This window comes from Echinops telfairi, unplaced genomic scaffold, assembly GCF_000313985.2.
Source record: "Echinops telfairi isolate 266 unplaced genomic scaffold, ASM31398v2 ScPeMD7_5592;HRSCAF=6446, whole genome shotgun sequence".
Lineage (NCBI taxonomy): Eukaryota > Metazoa > Chordata > Mammalia > Afrosoricida > Tenrecidae > Echinops > Echinops telfairi.
This window is the reverse complement of record NW_022109491.1, coordinates 55,986,153-56,004,985: the sequence shown is the minus strand read 5'-3', so window position 1 is coordinate 56,004,985 and position 18,833 is coordinate 55,986,153. Positions and strand designations below refer to the sequence as shown.

The window sequence follows — 18,833 nt, the reverse complement described above, 5'->3', positions numbered from 1 at the left end:
GGCACAGCTATGGGTGGCAAATTGATACTGGAAGAGAAGGAGTTCACCTAAAGGGTTTTAAGATCACTGGCAATGTTTTATTTTATAGGTTATGTGCTACAGAGCTGCCTACATTGCTCAAACCAATGAGATGATTAATGAACTTCTGGAACTCTCCTGTAACAGAGAGGTTATCTTCCCTCCTGGTCCCCGGTTCCCTGAACTCTACCCTGTGCTTTCTAGTGCAGATTTTAGTAGCTATGTAGTTCCTGACTAACTTGAGACTCTAATGTGAAGGAGAACTCAGCAGTCTTACCTCTCAATTAGGGTTCCAAAGATCAGATGAAGAACTTTCTGCATGTTTTCAGTGCACAGCCATCTCCACTGTTCCATGAGCAGCAAGAGGAGCAGATTCAGGGCTGCATCAGCCAACTCCGTCTCTTGCCCTGATGAGAAAGGGTTCAAGAGCCACAGATGAGAGCCACACTTGAGGAATGCATTTCAGTCACACTGTGTGCCAGTAGGTCTTTCCCTCCCTCATAAAGAACATCTTGTACTTTTGTAGCCCTCCACGCTCAAACCAAGAGAAACGTCTTCCTTTGTCTCCATCAAACTCAGTGCTGGGCTCAGTATTTCTTTTCTTCATGTTCTAGATATTCTGGTATTTTTATTTTATGTTTTTACAAAAATTATGCATATAATTATTTTTGCCTAACTAGCCTCTTCTTTATTTCTCCTGGATGCAGACCACATATTGTTCCAAATGAGTTCTCACTGGTGACTAACTGGAATTGGCAAAACTAAGTCTCTTCCACCCTTACATTCCACTCACCCCTACAATGCTTCATAGAAATGTGGGGAGCAGATTTGGGGAAAGAGTTGGACTTTGTTCGCTGGCAAAAGCTTGCTTTGAACATTCCTCCATTACACAGAACCGAAAGATGCAAGAGAGTGCAGGGTGACGTGAAGATAACATGTGGTTCTAGGAAGAACATGACACCTCTGGTAAATGCCATGACAATTAATGACATTCTTCCTGTTGGAGATGGGCAAGGCCACACTGAGCTCATGCCCATGCTGAGCTGCACTCTTCTGGACAGATGTGCTCCTTCTATGGGTAGAACTGTCTGTTCTCTCTCCGTGTCCATGGATCCCTTGTCATCCCTTTGCTTCCTGGGAAACTTCCACGAGAGGACATATGTTCTAGAACAATGGTTCTCAACCTTCCTGATGCCGCAACCCTTTAATACGGTTCCTCATGTTGTGGTGACACTCCCCCCAGCCCCAACCATAAAATTATTTTCGGTGCTACCTCATCACTGTAACTTTGCTACTGTTATGAACTGTGTGACTCCTGTGAAAGGGTTGTTCAACCCCCAAAGGGGTCGCGACCCACAGGTTGACAACCGCTGTTCTAGAATAAATCCACAGCTATCTGCTGCTATTTCTGATAAATATTAAAATGAACCATCAATAATAATTTTGGTAGTCTAAGACCAATGGGTACTCTCTGTGCCAGCCCTGTCCAACTTTCCTCCCTCAAGGGTTCTTTAGAACATGAATGACTTGAGGTGGGGATTGATCGAGTAGAACTAAATATTCCTTAGCTTTTCGTCTATCTAATACTGATCTTCTTTTTCTATACTGTGTCTTAAGGAGGAGGCAGCTATCTGATGGCTGCTTTGTAGTCGTCATGTGCTCCAAGATAGGACACGCAGTTTCTTCGGAAATAGCAGCATCCCAAGTCTTAAGTCAGCCTCCTCAACTCTGAGGGGGCTTCAAAATATTCATGGAATAGCAGAATTAAGAGTTAATGGAATTTTTTCTATGAACTTTTTAGAACAAGCCCCCTCATATTTTCTTAGGTCTCTAGCATTGGCTTGACTCATCGACCCCATGGATAGAACATAACTGCCCCTGTGGGTTTCTAAGGCTATGAATCTTTATGGGAGCAGACTTCTCCTTTCTTCCAGGGAGTAGCTGGTGGGCTCAAACTGCTGCCCGTGTGTTTAGCGGCCCAATTAGTAAGTCTCTACACCACAGTTGAGTTTTGCTTTGTTTTTTTTTTTCGGGTTGGTTAGCATTTGCCTACTGCTGCCACCCTGTGGTGACAATTAGTCAGGGCAGTCCTCTGGAAGAAAATGGTAACTATTCTCATAGGAACATTTTAGACTTCTGAAACTATCAAGGGTGGGCAGAAGGCACAAACCATTCCTTTGCAGATATGAAGTCCAAAGCTTCCAGACTTAATTTCATTTAGAATTATTTGATTTTACCCATCCCACCTTATTTACAATCTTGTAGTTGCTGACACTTTCATGCTAGTTCATGTACCTAGCCAGTGCAGTAAAGGGGGTTATAAAGGCTATTTTCCATGCAGCTAAAATGAAATTCATAGAGGAGCAATTGGATGATATTTTTCCCCGTGGTAAATTCACAAACTTTCTACTTATAATTTTTAGTTCAGGAAAAATACTCAGGGCTCCCAATTTTTCCCTCCGCACACAATACACTGGAACTTTCAGGGGAAGTACCTAACCTGCCCTGTCTCAGATGCTTGTAAGATAAGAGTAGCAACCTCCTTGCTATACCTTGGCTGACTAGATGATATCATTTACTGTGACAGCCAATCAAGAAGAATGAAGAAATTTAGGAAAATAGATCCATTCCCCTTTGGACACGTGGCATTTTGTGGCTAGCGTTATACGAGGAGGTTTCCAAAAGTTCATGGAAAAATAGAATTTCCCCATGAACTTTATGAAGCCACCTCTCATATCCAAATGAAGATTTCCAGTAGTTGGAAGAATCTATATAGATATCATCAGTTCATGTGGTAAAGCAAGTGTATGGAAAAGATGACCCAGGAAGCACGTGTAAGAGAAAGCCAAAGGGAGGGGAAAATGAGGAGCTGATACCAAGGGCTCAAGTAGACAGAAAATGTTTTGAGAATGATGATGGCAACAAATGTACAAATGTGCTTGACACAGTGGATATATGTATGGATTATGATGTATGGAGTAGTATGATTCCCCAATAAAATGATTTTTTAAAAAGAGAGAGAGAGAGAGCCAAGTCGAAGCTCTGGCAGGCTTCTCAGAAGTCAGCAAAGGAGACTGGCAAGGGACTACCCGAGAAGTAGAAAGCCAATCAGGGATGTGGCATCACATACACCAAGGAGGATGATTTCTAAGATAAAGAAAACAGTCCTAAGACATGCCAGAGAATACCAAAAATAACTGCAACAAGATAAACATATTGCAAGCACAGCCCTATCTCATTGAATGAGACCTTCCGGAGCCCGTGCTCTCTCCTCCTCCTCTGCAAGACTCATTTTGTATCTCAGGACCCGACACAATATTGCAAACACTGCTGTCAACATAGGCTTGCTTTGCTGAACACAACTGAAGTTACACCCTAGGGCTTAAGTGAGAGCAAATGTTTTGAGAAGGATGAGGGCAATGAATGTCCAAATGTGCTTTACACAATTGATGTATGTATGGATTGTGATAAGAGTTGTATGAGCCCCTAATAAAATGATTTAAGAAATTACACCCTAGTCCCTTCTCCATGGAAGCTGAGACGTTGTCACTTACCTGGCTCACTGTTGCTGAGGTCGTGGGCTGGCACAGTTATGTCTGATAAGCAACCGTCCACACTTCCTTTAGGATCTTTTTCTGGGGCTTCCTCGGGCTGCATTTCTAATAATTTGCTCTGTTTATGAAGAAAGGACTCCATTCCAGACAGGGACAGGATCTCCGAGTCCTGAAGAAATGGCCAATCTCCCATCACATAACGAACCATAAAAAGTAGGATAGCAAATGCAGCCTTCTAGGCTCCTTCCTCTGATCTCTTTAAAACTATGGGTATAAAACTATGGAGTCTTTAGTGACAAGTTCTTTTCAAACTAAGAGATCCTGTGATCACCTAGAGTGGTTTTTATTCTTTAACTGAGTTGCAAGTAAAATGAGTTTGGCCTTGGACTATCATTTGGAGCAAATGCTTTCTGGTATTTTCACCTGGTGGCGTAGTAGGTTATGCATTGGTCTGATGATCTCAAGGTCAGCAGTTCAAAACCACTAGCTACTCCGCAGAAGAAAGATGAGGCTTTCTGATCCCGCAAAGAGTTACAGCCTTGGAAATCCAATCGGGCAGTTCTACCCTGTTCTATAGGGTCGCTATGGGTAGGAATCAAGTCAATGGCAGTGAGTTATTCTCACCTAGAACTGGCTTTCTCTTTCATCTAGCATCTATTATCCCAATACCCTGCTCTTGAGAGACCAGACTATCAACCCCAGACTAGTAGTAGGACTTCTACCAGATTGCTAAATACACACACACACACACACACACATCTACCAGATTGCTAGATACACACACACAGACACATCTACCAGATTGCTAAATACATACACACTCACACACACACACCACCACCACCACCATCACCCAACGCCCCTCTATTTACCCAAAAGCATAAAAATTAGAAATCTAGATGCTGGTTCCAAAGTCCCTTCTGATTACAGAGAACATGTCAAGGGGCTACAACTGCAGGGTCAGCATCCAAGTAGGAACTGCAGCTCTCCAGGCTTTGGTTCTTACCATGTTGCCCTCACGGAGACAATAGAGGACCTTCTCGTGTACTTCAGTGACATTCAAGGTGGGGGCAATTTTACTGGATGCAAACCTCAATCTGGACCTATTGCAGAAACAAAGATCAGGGACGGAATGTACTTCATGGGCTTGACCCCTGTACAAAGGGCTGATAAGCATGAATATATTAAAACTGGGACACCCAAACTTGTTTTTAAGAACTTACTGTAGCAAGGATTGCCAGGAAACACTACCCCAAGCAATCTATATTCTGGCAACTGTACAGTTCTTCTTGCGCACACAGTGCATACTTAGAAGAACAAAATAGGCTAAAGAAGAGCCATGGACTCATTCAAATTTATAAACAGACAAGCGGCACAGACCAAAGATTTGCTTTTTTGTCCCCTTGTTGTTCCCCCAACTCCATTATTCCTCTTGTGTGTCCCATGAAGCCAGAGAAAGAATTAAGTAATAACTTCAATATCTGAAGGAGAGAACATCATAAAGATAGGCAACTTGGTCAATTTTCAACTATAGGCCTACAAAGAAATACTAAGAATTGCTGGCTCTTGTTATTGCTGGTCCAAGAAACGTGAACACAGATATAGACAGACGTGCAAATACATGCTTCTCTTTCGTTCTTTAGAACCGTCTAGATCAGTGGTTCTCAACCTGTGGGTCATGACCCCTTTGGGGTCGAATGACCCTTTCACAGGGGTCACCTGATTCTTAACAGTAGCAAAATTACAATTATGAAGTAGTGAGGAAAATAATTTTATGGTTGGGGGAGTCACCATAACATGAGGAACTGTATTAAGGGTTATGGCATTAGGGAGGTTGAGAACCACTGGTCTAGATGTTGATGGAGTTTGCAGTAAGGGCAATTGTAAGGCCTCTCCACATGTTGACTATAGCTATGTAGGGCCCTAGTGTAGGAGAGGGTAACAGCCATCAACCAGCTTTGAAAATAGGTTATGAAGGTCCCAATTCTAGCCTTTCCTGTTTATTGCTAATATGTGAAACTTTTGACCTAAGATTTCCAGAAATGATGGCAAAGAGAGATCATTTATAAACTGTAATTCTTAGCAGGGGTAGAAATATCCCAGTTTCCTAGGAAAACAGGTAAGAGGGAACATTCATATTCTAGATTTCCCATCTAGTAAGAAGCCTCTGGTAATTTGGTTTCCACAGGCAAGAGAAAACATTCAGTTGTGCTGTTTATCCAGCATCTTAGACTCCTCTGGGAAGGGTATGGAGCGACTAGCCTGGTTTTGCATAAAGACTGGTACGGATGATTCACCTCCTCCTCTAGGGCTTGGCAGTGGGAAGAGGCGTTGATTGAAGATTGGGGAATCAACCTAAGATTAAGGGAATATTCCTTGGACAACCGAAGGGCTTCTCACTTGTTAGCCTTCTTGACTTCTGTTTGAGGCTTGCTTTCTGTCTCAGCCTCACTTAGTTCTTCTGTGGGGCTCTGGGGCTCAGAGCGAGGAAATGCTGTCTTCAAGGTATCCATGATAGCACTCACCACCATCTGTAGAGGCCAGAGGCGCAGGGTCAGTAAAGCCACTTCCAGATGGAAACAGCTAAAAAAGCAAGTTGCTGCATAGTGCTTCAGCATCCGGAGACTTCAACACCCAAGCTATCTAGCACTGTCTTAGCCACCAGAACAGTCCATTATACCAGCTAGTGGCTTAGTGGTAACTAGTCCCTTTTACTATAACCCTAAATATCTTCTTCCTCACAGAGTCAGACAACTATTGCCATGGGAAGACAAGCTAAGAGGAATAGTGAGATAAATGAACTGGATGGATGGATGGATGGATAGTTTGTTAGGCAGGAGAAATACTTATCATTTTTCTATTTTTCCCTTTTATAAAAGAGTGGTTATTTTGTTTTTAAATTAACACAGTACATATGAAGACAGTTGAGTGAAGATTACCAAAAATAAACAATATAGTCCAGCAGCATAAGATGATAAGTAAAAAAATATGGCTAAAGAGAATACAAATCTTTAATTAGAAAAAAAAAATCAAAATGTGAATTTGTTTCTCAACATATCCTCCATGTGGGCCTATATACTTCTGAAGGCAGTATTTCTCTCTCTAAACTTTCTTTGAAGAATCCTCTATGCAATTTACACCATGTCAAAACACGGCAGTTCAAAGCATGTTCCTGTTAAATGTTATTTGAGTTTGGGGAACAAAAAAAGTCTGATGGGGAAAGAGCAGGCCTGTAGGTTAGGTCAGGCTTCCCAATTACGTGTTCACAGGCCAGCCCTTACTGCTTGTGAAGAATGGGCAGGTGCTGGATACTCTAATAGCCACTTGTGATTACTATTAGGCTCTCCAATGTGTAATACAAATGGCCTTTTCCTACCACCTCCAAAGGTTCTGAGACATCCTGTTAGCGAAGGCCCTCTACACATCTCTTTTCTAGCAGAGAATCACCACACCAATCTAAAACATTCTTAGGGTCTTGTTCTTGGGCTCTCTTTCTTGGGTGACCAATTGTGAGAGGGATCTTCACTTCCAGAAGAGACTTTTCTGCCCCTACCTCTCTACCGAGGTGCAAATTCAACCTTACGTGTCTCCACTAGACTATCATGGGGTTCTCATGAGATATGTGTACACATATAGGATCCAGGTGTTGTTTCCTAACAGTCACTCGCTGTCATTGAGCATTCTGCCAGTACTCAAGAACAGGTCTGGAAAATTCTAGTCCAGATTCTGTTGATTCCTCTGTGTTGCCTCTCCAAACTCTTCAAACCCTCATCTCCTTTATTTGGAATGGACACAAGTATTGCTTCCATTCTGCTGAAAACACCTTAACTTCATAGATACAAATTAAGGCTGAGGATACTAGTCTTGCTGGTACCTTGTCTATTCTGGAGACCATAAAAGGTTTCTTGACAAAGGCAATACGGGCATCTGTATTGAGCGCGAGGAACTCCTGCACCTCCTCACTGTTGGCAATCTCGGGAACAGCACAGAGTTGCTGCAAAAGTGAGATACAAGTAGACTTTAAAGAGAAACTTGGCACCCGGACCCTTTCACTTCGGCTTGGCAGTCTGGTTGTGGGAAGACGGACAGCAGAGCCCCGAAGAAGGATGCTGACCTTTAAGAATGATTCCAGGAGGCTCTTGCGTGCTTCTACTCGGTCGCTATCCATGTTTCCAAAGGGAAGATCTGGAAAGAGCTTTTTAGGACCCTTCACATCTTTTTTTAAAAAAAGGAAAAAAGAAAAACTTAGTCATAACATTTACTGAGATTATTGGGTGTAAGACATCATCTTTGATTGACTTAATTCCTTTTCTGTGAACTAGGAATAATGACACTGTCACAAGCTGTTCAGTAAGGACTAAATGAACTAATATAGAAAGAACTTAGCTTGCTTTAATATTCATTATGACCATTAAGAAGTAAAATGCAGATCAGAGATCCAGAATACTAAGAGGCTTAAAAAAAATCATGGGAAAATGCCATTATTATTGAACTCCATTTCCCCACAAACTTTTGAAGCCCCTCCCATATGCCCTGAAACCCGGCCTGCCATCGAGGCGACTGCAGCTCGCAGTGGAGCAGGACTGCTCCCTGCAGTGTCCGAGACTGGAAGTCTGGGAATCATCACGCAGGCTCATCTTCCTCCCGCGGAGCAGCTGCTGGATTGGACCCACTCACCTTGTAATAGGCAAACTAACAATTGCCTGTACCACACGGGTGCCTTCATTTATGCCTACCTGTGTTAAAATGTTTATCTTCCACGTTAAAATAAGTAAATAAATAATAAATAAGCGGCCAGTTTCTAGCTTATATCTAGAGTTTAGTTTTATCACATTTTCTTATTCTCCCTGTACCCCAGAGGTACTGAACAGCAGACAAAAAAATAAATAAATCTGGCTGTGATGGTGGCATGGAATTCTGGAGAATATCTTAGCATTTAGGAGACATCACAGTCTATGCATCTGGAAAAGTTCATTTGATGCTTCACGATACCTCATGGGTACAGGTGGAAATGTGGAAGTATCTTTCTTTTTTTTAAAATCATTTTGTTAGGGGCTCATACAACTCTTATCACAATCCATACACACATCAATTGTGTAAAGCGCATTTGTACATTCATTGCCCTCATCATTCTCAAAACATTTCCTTTCCACTTAAACCCCCGGCATTAGGTCCTCATTTTTCCCCTCCCTCCCTGCTCCCTCCTCCCTCATGAGCCCTTGATAATTTATAAATTATTATTTTGTCCTACCTTGCCCTGTCCGACGTCTCCCTTCACCCACTTTTCGGTTGTCCAGCCCCCAGGGAGGAGGCCACATATAGTCCCAGGAAGTATCTTTCTTAAGCTAAGGATTGCTTCATAAAAACACGTGATTACTATTGTCTAGAGCTATGCTCTAAACTCTTGAAGCAAACAAGGGAGCAGAGTACCCTCACTGATGTATTTTCCCTCCTCCATCCTTTCCCACAAACCAGTCTTCCCCCAAGTGCTTAGGCCAGGGTGGCCAGCTGTGGAAAGAAAGTGGGCAACCCAGGGTTGGGGAAATTCCTAACTTTTGATGAACTTTCGTAGATCTGGTTTCTCCTCCAGTCGGGTCTGCAGATTCAAGAACTCCCGGTACCGGCGATTCACAGTGTGGTAGGCCAACTGGTTTAGACCACTGGTGTTCTCACCATCAAGAGATGTCTCATACTGTTGAATGAATGAGTTTGTTACTGAATGTTGAATAAATGAGTTTGTTACTGAGTTTGTTAACTGAATTAGACAGGCTTAGGCAATACTCTACTCAGGCTTTCACGACCACTTGCTCAATGACCACAGAGTATGAGTCAAGAAAGGGTAGGAGAAGGGGAGATGTTCCCATTCTGTTCTGGAAGCTGTGGTGTACGATTGCTGCCTTAGGCTGTATTGACTATCTGAAGCTCCAGCAGTGGCTGAATTAAGGAACGGGAGGCACTTTCTAATATGCAAGGGGGCTTGAAATGTTTTGTGGAAAAATTCCATGATCTTTGAATTCCATGTTTCTATTTTGAAGCCCCTTCGCACATGGCCCAGAAAGTTTCACTGCTTTCCCTTCCTACTTGTACTCCAGAGCCAGGTACTTTCCTATAAAAAACATAATACAACTCTATCTCAAATCCTAAAGATACAGTTTAAAACAGAAGGCCTGGCATCTATAAAACTGTTAGAGCCTCTTTCACCACCAAGTCATAGAGCTGGCATTGTATGAGGATAACTATTTGCTATTACACTGAACTAGTCATAATCTCTATTAGTTGAAGGGAGAACAAATAATCCTAAAACAACAGATGAACAAAAATTGCTTGTTTTGCTGGGAAGCATTAAAGGGGCATGTGGTTTTGTTTTGCTTTCGGCAGACTAATCTTCCTGATTGCTATTCGTAGGAGCTAAACTTATAATTATTTTTGCAAAGTATCTGTCATCTGTATGAGCATAAGAATTTAAGACACCATAAGAAGTGAAAGTGTCCTGTATTCATATACTTGAAGGGCTACAATCTGGGGAAAGATGATTGTACCACATGTCCCTGAAGAGGAGGGTGAATACCCTGAACAATAAGAAAGATAAAACTCAACATAGGGGGAAACATTTTGATAAGCAGTTCAAAGATGTAAAATCTGTAGAACTACTCACGTGACCATTCTTATGACAAGTAGGTCACAACTGTTTGGCTGTGGTATAATACTATGGGCAACTGATGAAAAAAATTACCTCCTGTTGGCTGGACTTGCGATTGATGTTTTAAGGTATTTTTAGATCCAGAGAGAAATGATGGGCACAAAGCAGTCCCTAAGGCTACAGAACATGAAAGACTAGGGTTAGAAATACCAGTAGAATTCAGGATGGGGGTCTCAACAGCTGGAGTTAGAATGCTTTCTGTAGACTATTATGCTGTTGAGGGACATCATTCACTATGGTTATGTTCACTTCCGTCACAAAAACTGCCAAAAATCATACTTGCGAAAAGTATAATACTATCAATGTTACTGAAACCGAGTCTCTCAAATTACACACAATGAGCTGCTTTGGGGGTTGTTTTTGGTACAATTTTCACCTGGCCTTTTTCTAATGCTAACTTGGAAATAACAGGAACAGGTGTCAAAAATCAGCAACAACAACAAAATAAATTTTAAAAGAATGAGAGAACGACTATTAAATTCTATCCATCGGCTTAATGTTTTGCTGTTAATAAAGGAAAAACCTGTTTGGTTTCAGAGTTCGAATATGTCTTAAATCGAAGATGAAGACGTGAGAAAAGTACCTGTCACGTGAAGACCCTGAATGAAGAAGAAAAACGCCAAGCAAATGTCAACGACGTTAAGCCAGTCCTTCGAGCCTACATTGAAACTACGGCAACTGTGCCTGTCAAATTTTATAAGGAGTGTGTGTGTTTGCAATGAATTTCATTCTTATTTGATAATTTGACATTACTTTTCAAAATGACACTTTCATCATCCAGCTATTAAGCTGATTAAGGAAAAGATCCCCCCCTTCATGGATTAATATTTAATGGGGAGTGCAGCACTAAGGCTTAGAGACAGGGATGGTTGGCCTCTGACCAGAAACAGCCAAGGAGAAGGCAAGTATAGTCTAACTGATAACATCTTTCCCAGAAATTCTTTCTCTAAAATTCTTCTTTGATAATTTCTTCATCTTTTAAAAAATACTAATATCTTTTTAAGTTTGTTTAAGGCAGTAAATTACTATCTATGCATATCCCAGAACAAAGGCCAGCAAACTGCAGCTCACGAGCCAGTTGCTGCTCTTTCAGTACATTGAAGTAAAATTGAAAATGAAATAAAACTACCATAGTTTCATTTATAAAATCTCTAAAGGATACCATGCAGACAATGATTTCATTTGCTTGAAAAAATATATTTATGGCTCTTGAATCACTCTTAAATTGTTGTGAGAGACAGGGTGGCTCTTCTGGCTCAAAAGTTTGCCGACTCCTGTCCCAGAAGGTAATACCTTCTTCATTTCTGAAGGTATTTAAACAAAGACTTGGAAACTACCTGGAAGAGATGATATGAAAGTGATTCAAATAGTAGAAGCCTGGTTAGATAAAAGCAGGGATTCCCTAAAACTGGCTTATGGAGAGGCTGTATTCAAATCACCTGGAAGATTTTATATAGATAGATAGATAGATATATGAATAGATATATAATATATATATATTAATATGTATTATATATATCCTGAGACTCATTCTTAAAATCGCATTCAGAGTATCTCAGACCCTATATATATACACACATACACACACACATATATATATCGCCTGAGACCCATTCTTAAAATCTCAGAGTATCTCATACCCTGTATACACACACACACACACACACACACACACACACACACATATATGGCCTGAGACCCATATATATCCTGAGACCCATTCTTAAAATCTCACTAAGAGTATATATATATATACTCAGGATATATATATATATCCTGAGACCCATTCTTAAAATCTCATTAAGAGTATCTCAGACCCTGTCAGAATCTCTATATTTAAAAAGCAGCAAGTGATGTTGATGTGCAGCTAGGATTGGGAACCACTGAGAACTCCAGTCACCAACATCTTAACAACTGTGAGGTTGTAGGGTTGTTGTGTAAGTATAGGATAAGAGGCTACTCTGCCTTACAAAGCAAACAATGAGTGGTGTTTCTCCCTGAGACTATCAGCTTCACTGTCTCCCCACCATCTGAACCCATTCCCAGCCACTGAGCACAGCCTGTTACCTTCACAGTGTAGAGTGTGTATGGGTGGAATCCAGTGCCACTGTGCTCTCGGGTAGTAATTGTGCCAGTGATTCGAAGGTTCTGGATGACAACTGGGGCATCTGGACTGCTGAGGGATTCAAAGCTGAAGGTGGCTGAGCCAAGAGAGTTGGGTGGAGAGGTGGAAAGCAGAACCTTCGGCAAATTAGTATTGAGGGAGCTCACATCATTTGTGAAATCCTTCTCTAAGTAGAAGGGTCGTGGGAGGGATGTGACTTCTGACCCCTGTGGCAAAGCTGTAAGCGCAGTGACATTTCCTTGTTCTACTGTCTGGTCTGCTGTGTCAATCTGGATCTGTGGGCAGGTTTTCAGCATGGAGGCCAGCAGGTTTGACTCTGTGTCTGTCCTTGGATCCTCTTCAGCTTCTCCTCCTTCAATTCCCTCCAATCCCTCACTATCTTTAGGCTCCAGAGCCTGGGTTCCCCCTAGGGCACACAAGGCATCTCTGAGCTGGTCAGGAAGGAAGCTGCCTGGCGTCATGAGCATGATGGTTTCTTTGCCCAGTTCTGAGAGAGGAGATTCCAGCTCTGAGTCTTCACATAAGAACAGGGGCCCTCGAGTATCTGGATGCAGAAAATGAGTTGCATTGTTCCCCACTTTTCTTTCTTCTGGAATGCCACCCAAATCTCCCTCTGTCGCTTCATGGCCTTCTTCCACCTCTGGGGTGGAGTCTGATGGTCCGTCTACTTCACTCCAGTGTAAGAGTGCTGGGGTTGGTGCTGGAAAAGGCGCTCTTCCCTCTGGCAGACTCGCTACTTCAGTAATCAGTGGCAGAGCTGTGGGCCCTGAGGTCTCTTCCAGGGCACTGGCTGGGCAGGTCAGTTCCATCTTTTTGGCCGGATCATTTCTGGTCTTGGAAAAGATGCCTACGAGGACAAGGTGGATCCAGTCAGGATCAGAGAGTTTGCTGATCAGTGGTAAGATTACATTGCAAGTAATGAGTTCAACTACTATGTGGCGTCCAGTTCGGGTTTCCAAATGCGGCTTAGGGACCAGTCCTTGAAGCAACACATCCACAATGCCACGAGTGTAGGTGACCTCAGTGCTGGGGCTCTGCATAGCAGGATGTGGGGGAGTTGTCTGGCAGTAAGCTTCCCAGAGCTGAGAGGGCTCAAGTGAACTATGAGGCTTCCCTGCAGTGACCGCCTTTGCCTGGATATAGCTCTGCAGGTGACAACCACAGAGAGTCAGAATCCTCTGCGCAAGGGCATGACTGTCCACCATGCCCATTCTCTTTCGGAGTTCCTGGGCCAACCCCTTCATGGCGGCCTCCATCTCTTCCTCAAAGGCTGGCTCCTGGCTCACTAAGCGATACCAGGATGACACAAAGTCCCGCATAATCATCTGGATGGTACGATTGATCTCCTGTTCCAGCTGCCTCTCTGCCTCGGGGCTTGGAGGGCTGATGGCTATGGGGATGAAACGTTCCAGGTGCAGTCGCCCTGTACTGCCCACAATGGCGTTGGAGCCCAGCCATCCTCCCAGCGCCAATAGCAATGCAGACAGAAGCCACAGAAGCCACACGTTGACCAGAAGGTGGATGATCAGAAGCCAGCCAAGCACAACCCCCAAAGCCATCAGCTTCCGGCCACACAACAGGTTATTGACGCTATTGTTGGACCAGTCCGGGGACCCCTGGCTTGGGGGCACCGTCTCTGCCATCATGACTAAAAGGACCAGGTGGCCTCCCCCAGATCACTGTCCTCTTGGGAGGACAATAGAGGAGCTTCCACGGTGGGCGAGAGGATGTTTGGCTGTGTCCCCGAGGGGCTGGAAATCGGGATGCTGTACAGGAAATCAGGTCAGGCCCTCAAAGGGGCACTGTAAAGCTGGGACAGCTGTTTACGTTTTCACTGCCGCCAGCATCTCCCCCAAACTAGACGCCTCCGGCGATGTTTTTGAGAAACGCTGATGCCTTCGTCGCACAGCTTGGGAAAGGGTGTCTCGGGGATGCCTCCAGGGGGGCCGTGCAGGGGCCGTCAGGTCCCCCAACACTTACAAACGCCCTAGGAATTGCTGGCCGGCCAGGTCGGCACTTGAGTAGACACCAGCAGAGTCCTGCACTCATGCGCCGTCCTCTGTGCCGGCCCGCGGCCCGCAGCCACCGCAGGGCCGGGCCGAGGGGTGCCCGCGCTCTGCGTCCGCGGTCCTCGTCAGGGCCGCCGGCTCCGGCCACAGCGGCCTCTTCCGGGATGACGTCACGGAAAGAAGCAAGCTGCCGAGCGGGCGCGGGCGGCGGCGGCTCCGCACGGCGCCACCTGGTGGCGAAGAGGACGCGCGGCAGCGCTGTCGGAAGCAGCCCGGAAAGGGCCCGTGGGCAGGGGTGTCAGGGAAGCATGTCTGGGAAGGGTGTCCAGGAAGCGTGGCCAAAGTGCTCTCGGAGCTGGAGCGCGGCCCTGCGTCGATGGTCGCTGTAGATTTAGACCACCAGCTCCCTTAGCGGACGGGAAAACACGTTCCAGGCTCTTGGTTAGTCGATGACGTTTGCAAACACGCCTTAAGGTTAAGGCAAGCTCTGGATCCAGTTTATTTCACTCCTATGCCATAGGAGGCATTTTCCCCTCAGCTTGATCAGTTTTAACGCTCATCTTGTTTTCCCCAGAGGGCTCCCCTTTCCCAATCCACAGCTCCCCTATCTGGTATTTAAGAACTGCACCATGGAAGGCATCAAACAGTAATATGGAGATAATCACCAAATCAAATTTGTGATTTGGGGGATATTTACCCAAGCAATCAAATATTTTGAGCATCTGCTATGTTAAGTTACTGTGATAAGTAATGGGGAGATAGCTAATTGTGAAGAAAGGATATATTTAATAATGCAACTCAGTGTGGGATATTCTAAAATGCAAAGGTATTCAAGGAATAGGAAGATGACTGCAGGTTACACTAGTTCAGGGAGATCTCGTAGGAAAGGTACTTTTCAGCAGCATCTTCAAGGTTGAGCGCTTCATTCTACTCACCTCTATTTCTTCATTGTTTTCTCCCCAAACAGAAAAGGGAAGGCGAGATAGAGATGTGTTTTCAGACATCTGTGCTCCAACATCCTCTGACATCTTTGAGTTCTAATCCTCTGACATCTTTGCTTTGGAATGTGTTTTGTTTCCAGTTTCAATGAACTTGCCTTCGAGTGCCCACAAAGCTAGAGTTACCTAGGAAGATTAAATATCTGATATTAGTATTCATCCTGTATAGTTTATATAAGTTTATGCCAGTCCTTGCCTCAGCCTTGGTCCCTTGAGCTGTGTTCAAAATGTAGCCATTCTCTCTCTCTCTCTCTCTCTCTCTCACACACACACACACACACACACACCATACATCATTTGTATACACTGCTAATATTGTTTTACATCATCACTCCCAAGATGTTTAAAGGAATTATCCAGCAAATTCTAACAAAAAACTGGGACAGCAAGAAGCACAATGTGACTTCCTCCCTCACATCCATGTATACTGTCCACACAAAGATTTCTTCTGAAGGCAAAGAAATTCTCACTTGATTGTGCGGCGTAGTCCATGACTACTGACAGCCGAAGTATCCACCAAGACCACTGAGCATACCGCCGCGGAGATGGCGAATGCTAGTCCGTGGTTCCATTTCACTGCTGCTCTCCTCTCCACGGAAAAGGAACGTAAGAAGTGGGCCCTGCCCCTCCCTGAACTCCCAGAACATTTTCATTGTTATTAAGGGCAATTAGAAGGTCACAACAATTCCCTGAGGAAATAGCCCTGCCACCAAGTTGGGAACTAAAATAGGGAAGTGAATAATTGAGGAGCTAATGCTGATTTAGAAGACTTCTCTATCTTGGCTGTGAGCAAAAGTTTACTCTGCAGTACAATCTGGAATGTTCAGGTAGCAAGGAGCTGACCTTGTCAGTGGGCGCTATGCCATCTAACCAGATGGTCTGCAGCCATCAGGTAGCCACGACTGCCTTCCTGATTCGCAAGTGCATTTGATGAAGCAGGAGCCCCAGATGGACATATCAATGCACTTGTTATTTTGACTTGGGCAGGCCTCAGAATCCAACTAAATTCATCATGAGGATGTGATTAGATTAAGGACTGAGGGTGATGATAAGCGTGTGTGATATGGGGAGAATGGCTGTTCACATAACCCTCTATCTTGTTAGGTCCTAGTTTTTCTTACCATTTCTCAAAGCATAGGGAGAGTGTGAGAGCACTGGGGATAACATGACAAATGAGAAAAGTTCCTCACCTCAAGGAATTCAAAGTCTAGTCAAAGAAGAAAGATAAGTGACTATATAAAGATAATGAATATTACTATATATGTTATAGTAGTTGCAATAAAAGTATATACAATAAGATGACAAAACAAAAGAGGGAAGGTCAATAGTGACCTTCTGAGTGGTGTCAATAAATTCTTCATAGGAAAGTTTATTTCTAAATTGAAAAATAAAGTGAAGTGAATATATTCTAAGTGGAAAGAGGAAAGGAAGGTTTTCTAGTCAGAAAGTGGAAGCAATTGGTTTTGGAAATGTTATGGGAAAATGGAATTGAAAGATAGTGGAATTTTCCTAAAATTTTTGAAGCCCTTGTATACCTAGATATACTTCATAAACATTAATATAATGATTCTTCAATTTTTTTCTTTTTGCATTTAATTTTACATTGTAATATATTTATTATGATTTGGGCGTAAGTTTACAGAGCAAATTACTGTTCTGTTCAACTACTAATTGTTGTTGTTGTTGTTGCTGCTGCTGTTAGGGGCCGTGGAGTCAGCTCTAAGTCATCAGCAACCCTGTGAACAACAGAAGAGTCAGTGCGCAGGCCTCACAGTCTCTCAACCATCCATACATGTTTAATTCCTGGCGTTGGTTGCAATCCTCGTCATGTAATGACACTCTTCCCGCTTCCTCCCTGCATTCACTGTTTCCACTTCTCCTTTCTTATCCCTCCTTGAGCTGAGGTTTATCCCCTGGGAAATACTGCCCCTTGATCTCATGTGGCTGCTTGTTCTAGATAGACTGTGTATGTTCCTGGGATTACTCGTCACCTTACAGGCTTGCCTATTGTTTGGCTGGAAACTATTCCATGAGCTCTTAAGGATTAAGATGGATAAACACCACAGTCTTAGGGTTTTTCTCAGTCTCTGTTAGCCAAGTAAGCCTGGGTTGTTTTTTGAATTTTGTTGCTCTCTGGGGTCAATTAAGATCCCTTTCAGAAAGGTCAGAAGTGGAAACGGGGCACCATTATCTTGTTCTTCTGGTGTCAGGTTCATGGAGGCTGGTGTTCATGTGCTCCATTAATCCTTTAGAATAAGCATTTCCATCCATCTTTTATTTTCCTCACTCTTCTTTGCTCCAGATGGGGAGAGATCAATAGTTGCTCCTTAGATGGCCACCTAGAAGCTTCTAAGACCTAAACCGCTAATTACCAAAATAGGCTATACAACACTGTTTTTGTGGTCTATAGTATACTAATTGATCTTCATGTTTTTTGAGACTAAGGTCCTGGGCATCTAGGCCCAGTGTGTCATTCCCTGAAAGTGTTTGGTTATGGCTAAGAAGGCTATATAGTTTTGCTCCCAGTACGGTATCCTCCATTCTATATCCATGAATATATTTGCAGCACATATATGTACACATGTGGAAATAACTTTGTCAAAACCTAAATATTCATTGGTATAGTTCAATTCAATTGACATGTTCAGTTTGTGTGTCTGCCCATGTATCCATTTGTAGATTATTATTGTGAATTGCAGGATTGTGTGTTGCCTTTAACTCATTTGAATTTCCCAATGTCTTCCTTTGTGCAGACCTCTCCTCCAATTGTATTTAGCCTTTCCCTACACCCAGGTAGTATACCAGTATGTCTACTTTCTAGTTAGTGGTTTATCTTCCCTTCTGTCCCATCACTGGTAACCTTCAAAGAATATTTCTTTCTTTAATTTTTATAATAGTGGTCTCAGACAATATTTGTCCTTTTATGATTTACTAATTTCACTCAGCATAATGTCCTCCAGGTTCAACCATATGATGAGGTGCTTCATAGATCCATCATTATTCTTTAACTTTGCCTAGTACTCCATTGTATATATGTACCATAGTGTTTTTATCCATTCATCCATTGACGGGAACTCAGATTGTTTCCATGTCTAGCTATAGTGAATAATGCTGCAATGAACTTGAGTGTGCATATCTTTTTTTTGTTTTTGATTTTGTCATGCCTCTTCTTTATCTAGGATATATACCTGTGAGGTCCAGGCTCACATCTGGGTGGGTCTTAAGGGATGATTGTGTAATTGAAGAGAAGAAATTAGAGACAAAGTTTTGGGGTGCTCACCTCTGCCATGGCTTCAGGGACCAGGTCTGAGAAGAGACAGAGATTTTATTCTCATGTCACCTTATTTACTCTAGAGCCATGCAAGCCCCTCTAATTACTGGTAGCCACATACTTAACAAACTGGACTTTACCCTAAGTTCATTGGAGGA

General features: G+C 43.2%; 1 protein-coding gene across 3 annotated transcripts in view; it reads right to left on the bottom strand.

Moving 5' to 3' along the window:
* SNX19 (sorting nexin 19) overlaps window positions 1-14,479 on the bottom strand; it is a 47,173-nt gene extending 32,694 nt beyond the window's left edge. For all 3 annotated transcript variants that reach the window (XR_006680559.1, XM_004714216.2, XM_045295211.1), the window contains exons 1-8: window positions 12,340-14,479; window positions 9,126-9,264; window positions 7,687-7,787; window positions 7,447-7,566; window positions 5,973-6,103; window positions 4,579-4,675; window positions 3,573-3,741; window positions 296-425 (exon numbers count right to left, since the gene is read on the bottom strand). Coding sequence is in view for 2 of the 3 variants with exons in the window: in XM_004714216.2 (XP_004714273.1) it covers window positions 296-425; window positions 3,573-3,741; window positions 4,579-4,675; window positions 5,973-6,103; window positions 7,447-7,566; window positions 7,687-7,787; window positions 9,126-9,264; window positions 12,340-14,043 (2,591 nt within the window). In the remaining variant the exon portion in view is untranslated. The remainder of the gene's footprint in view (window positions 1-295; window positions 426-3,572; window positions 3,742-4,578; window positions 4,676-5,972; window positions 6,104-7,446; window positions 7,567-7,686; window positions 7,788-9,125; window positions 9,265-12,339) is intronic.
* Between the last annotated feature and the right edge of the window lie 4,354 nt (window positions 14,480-18,833).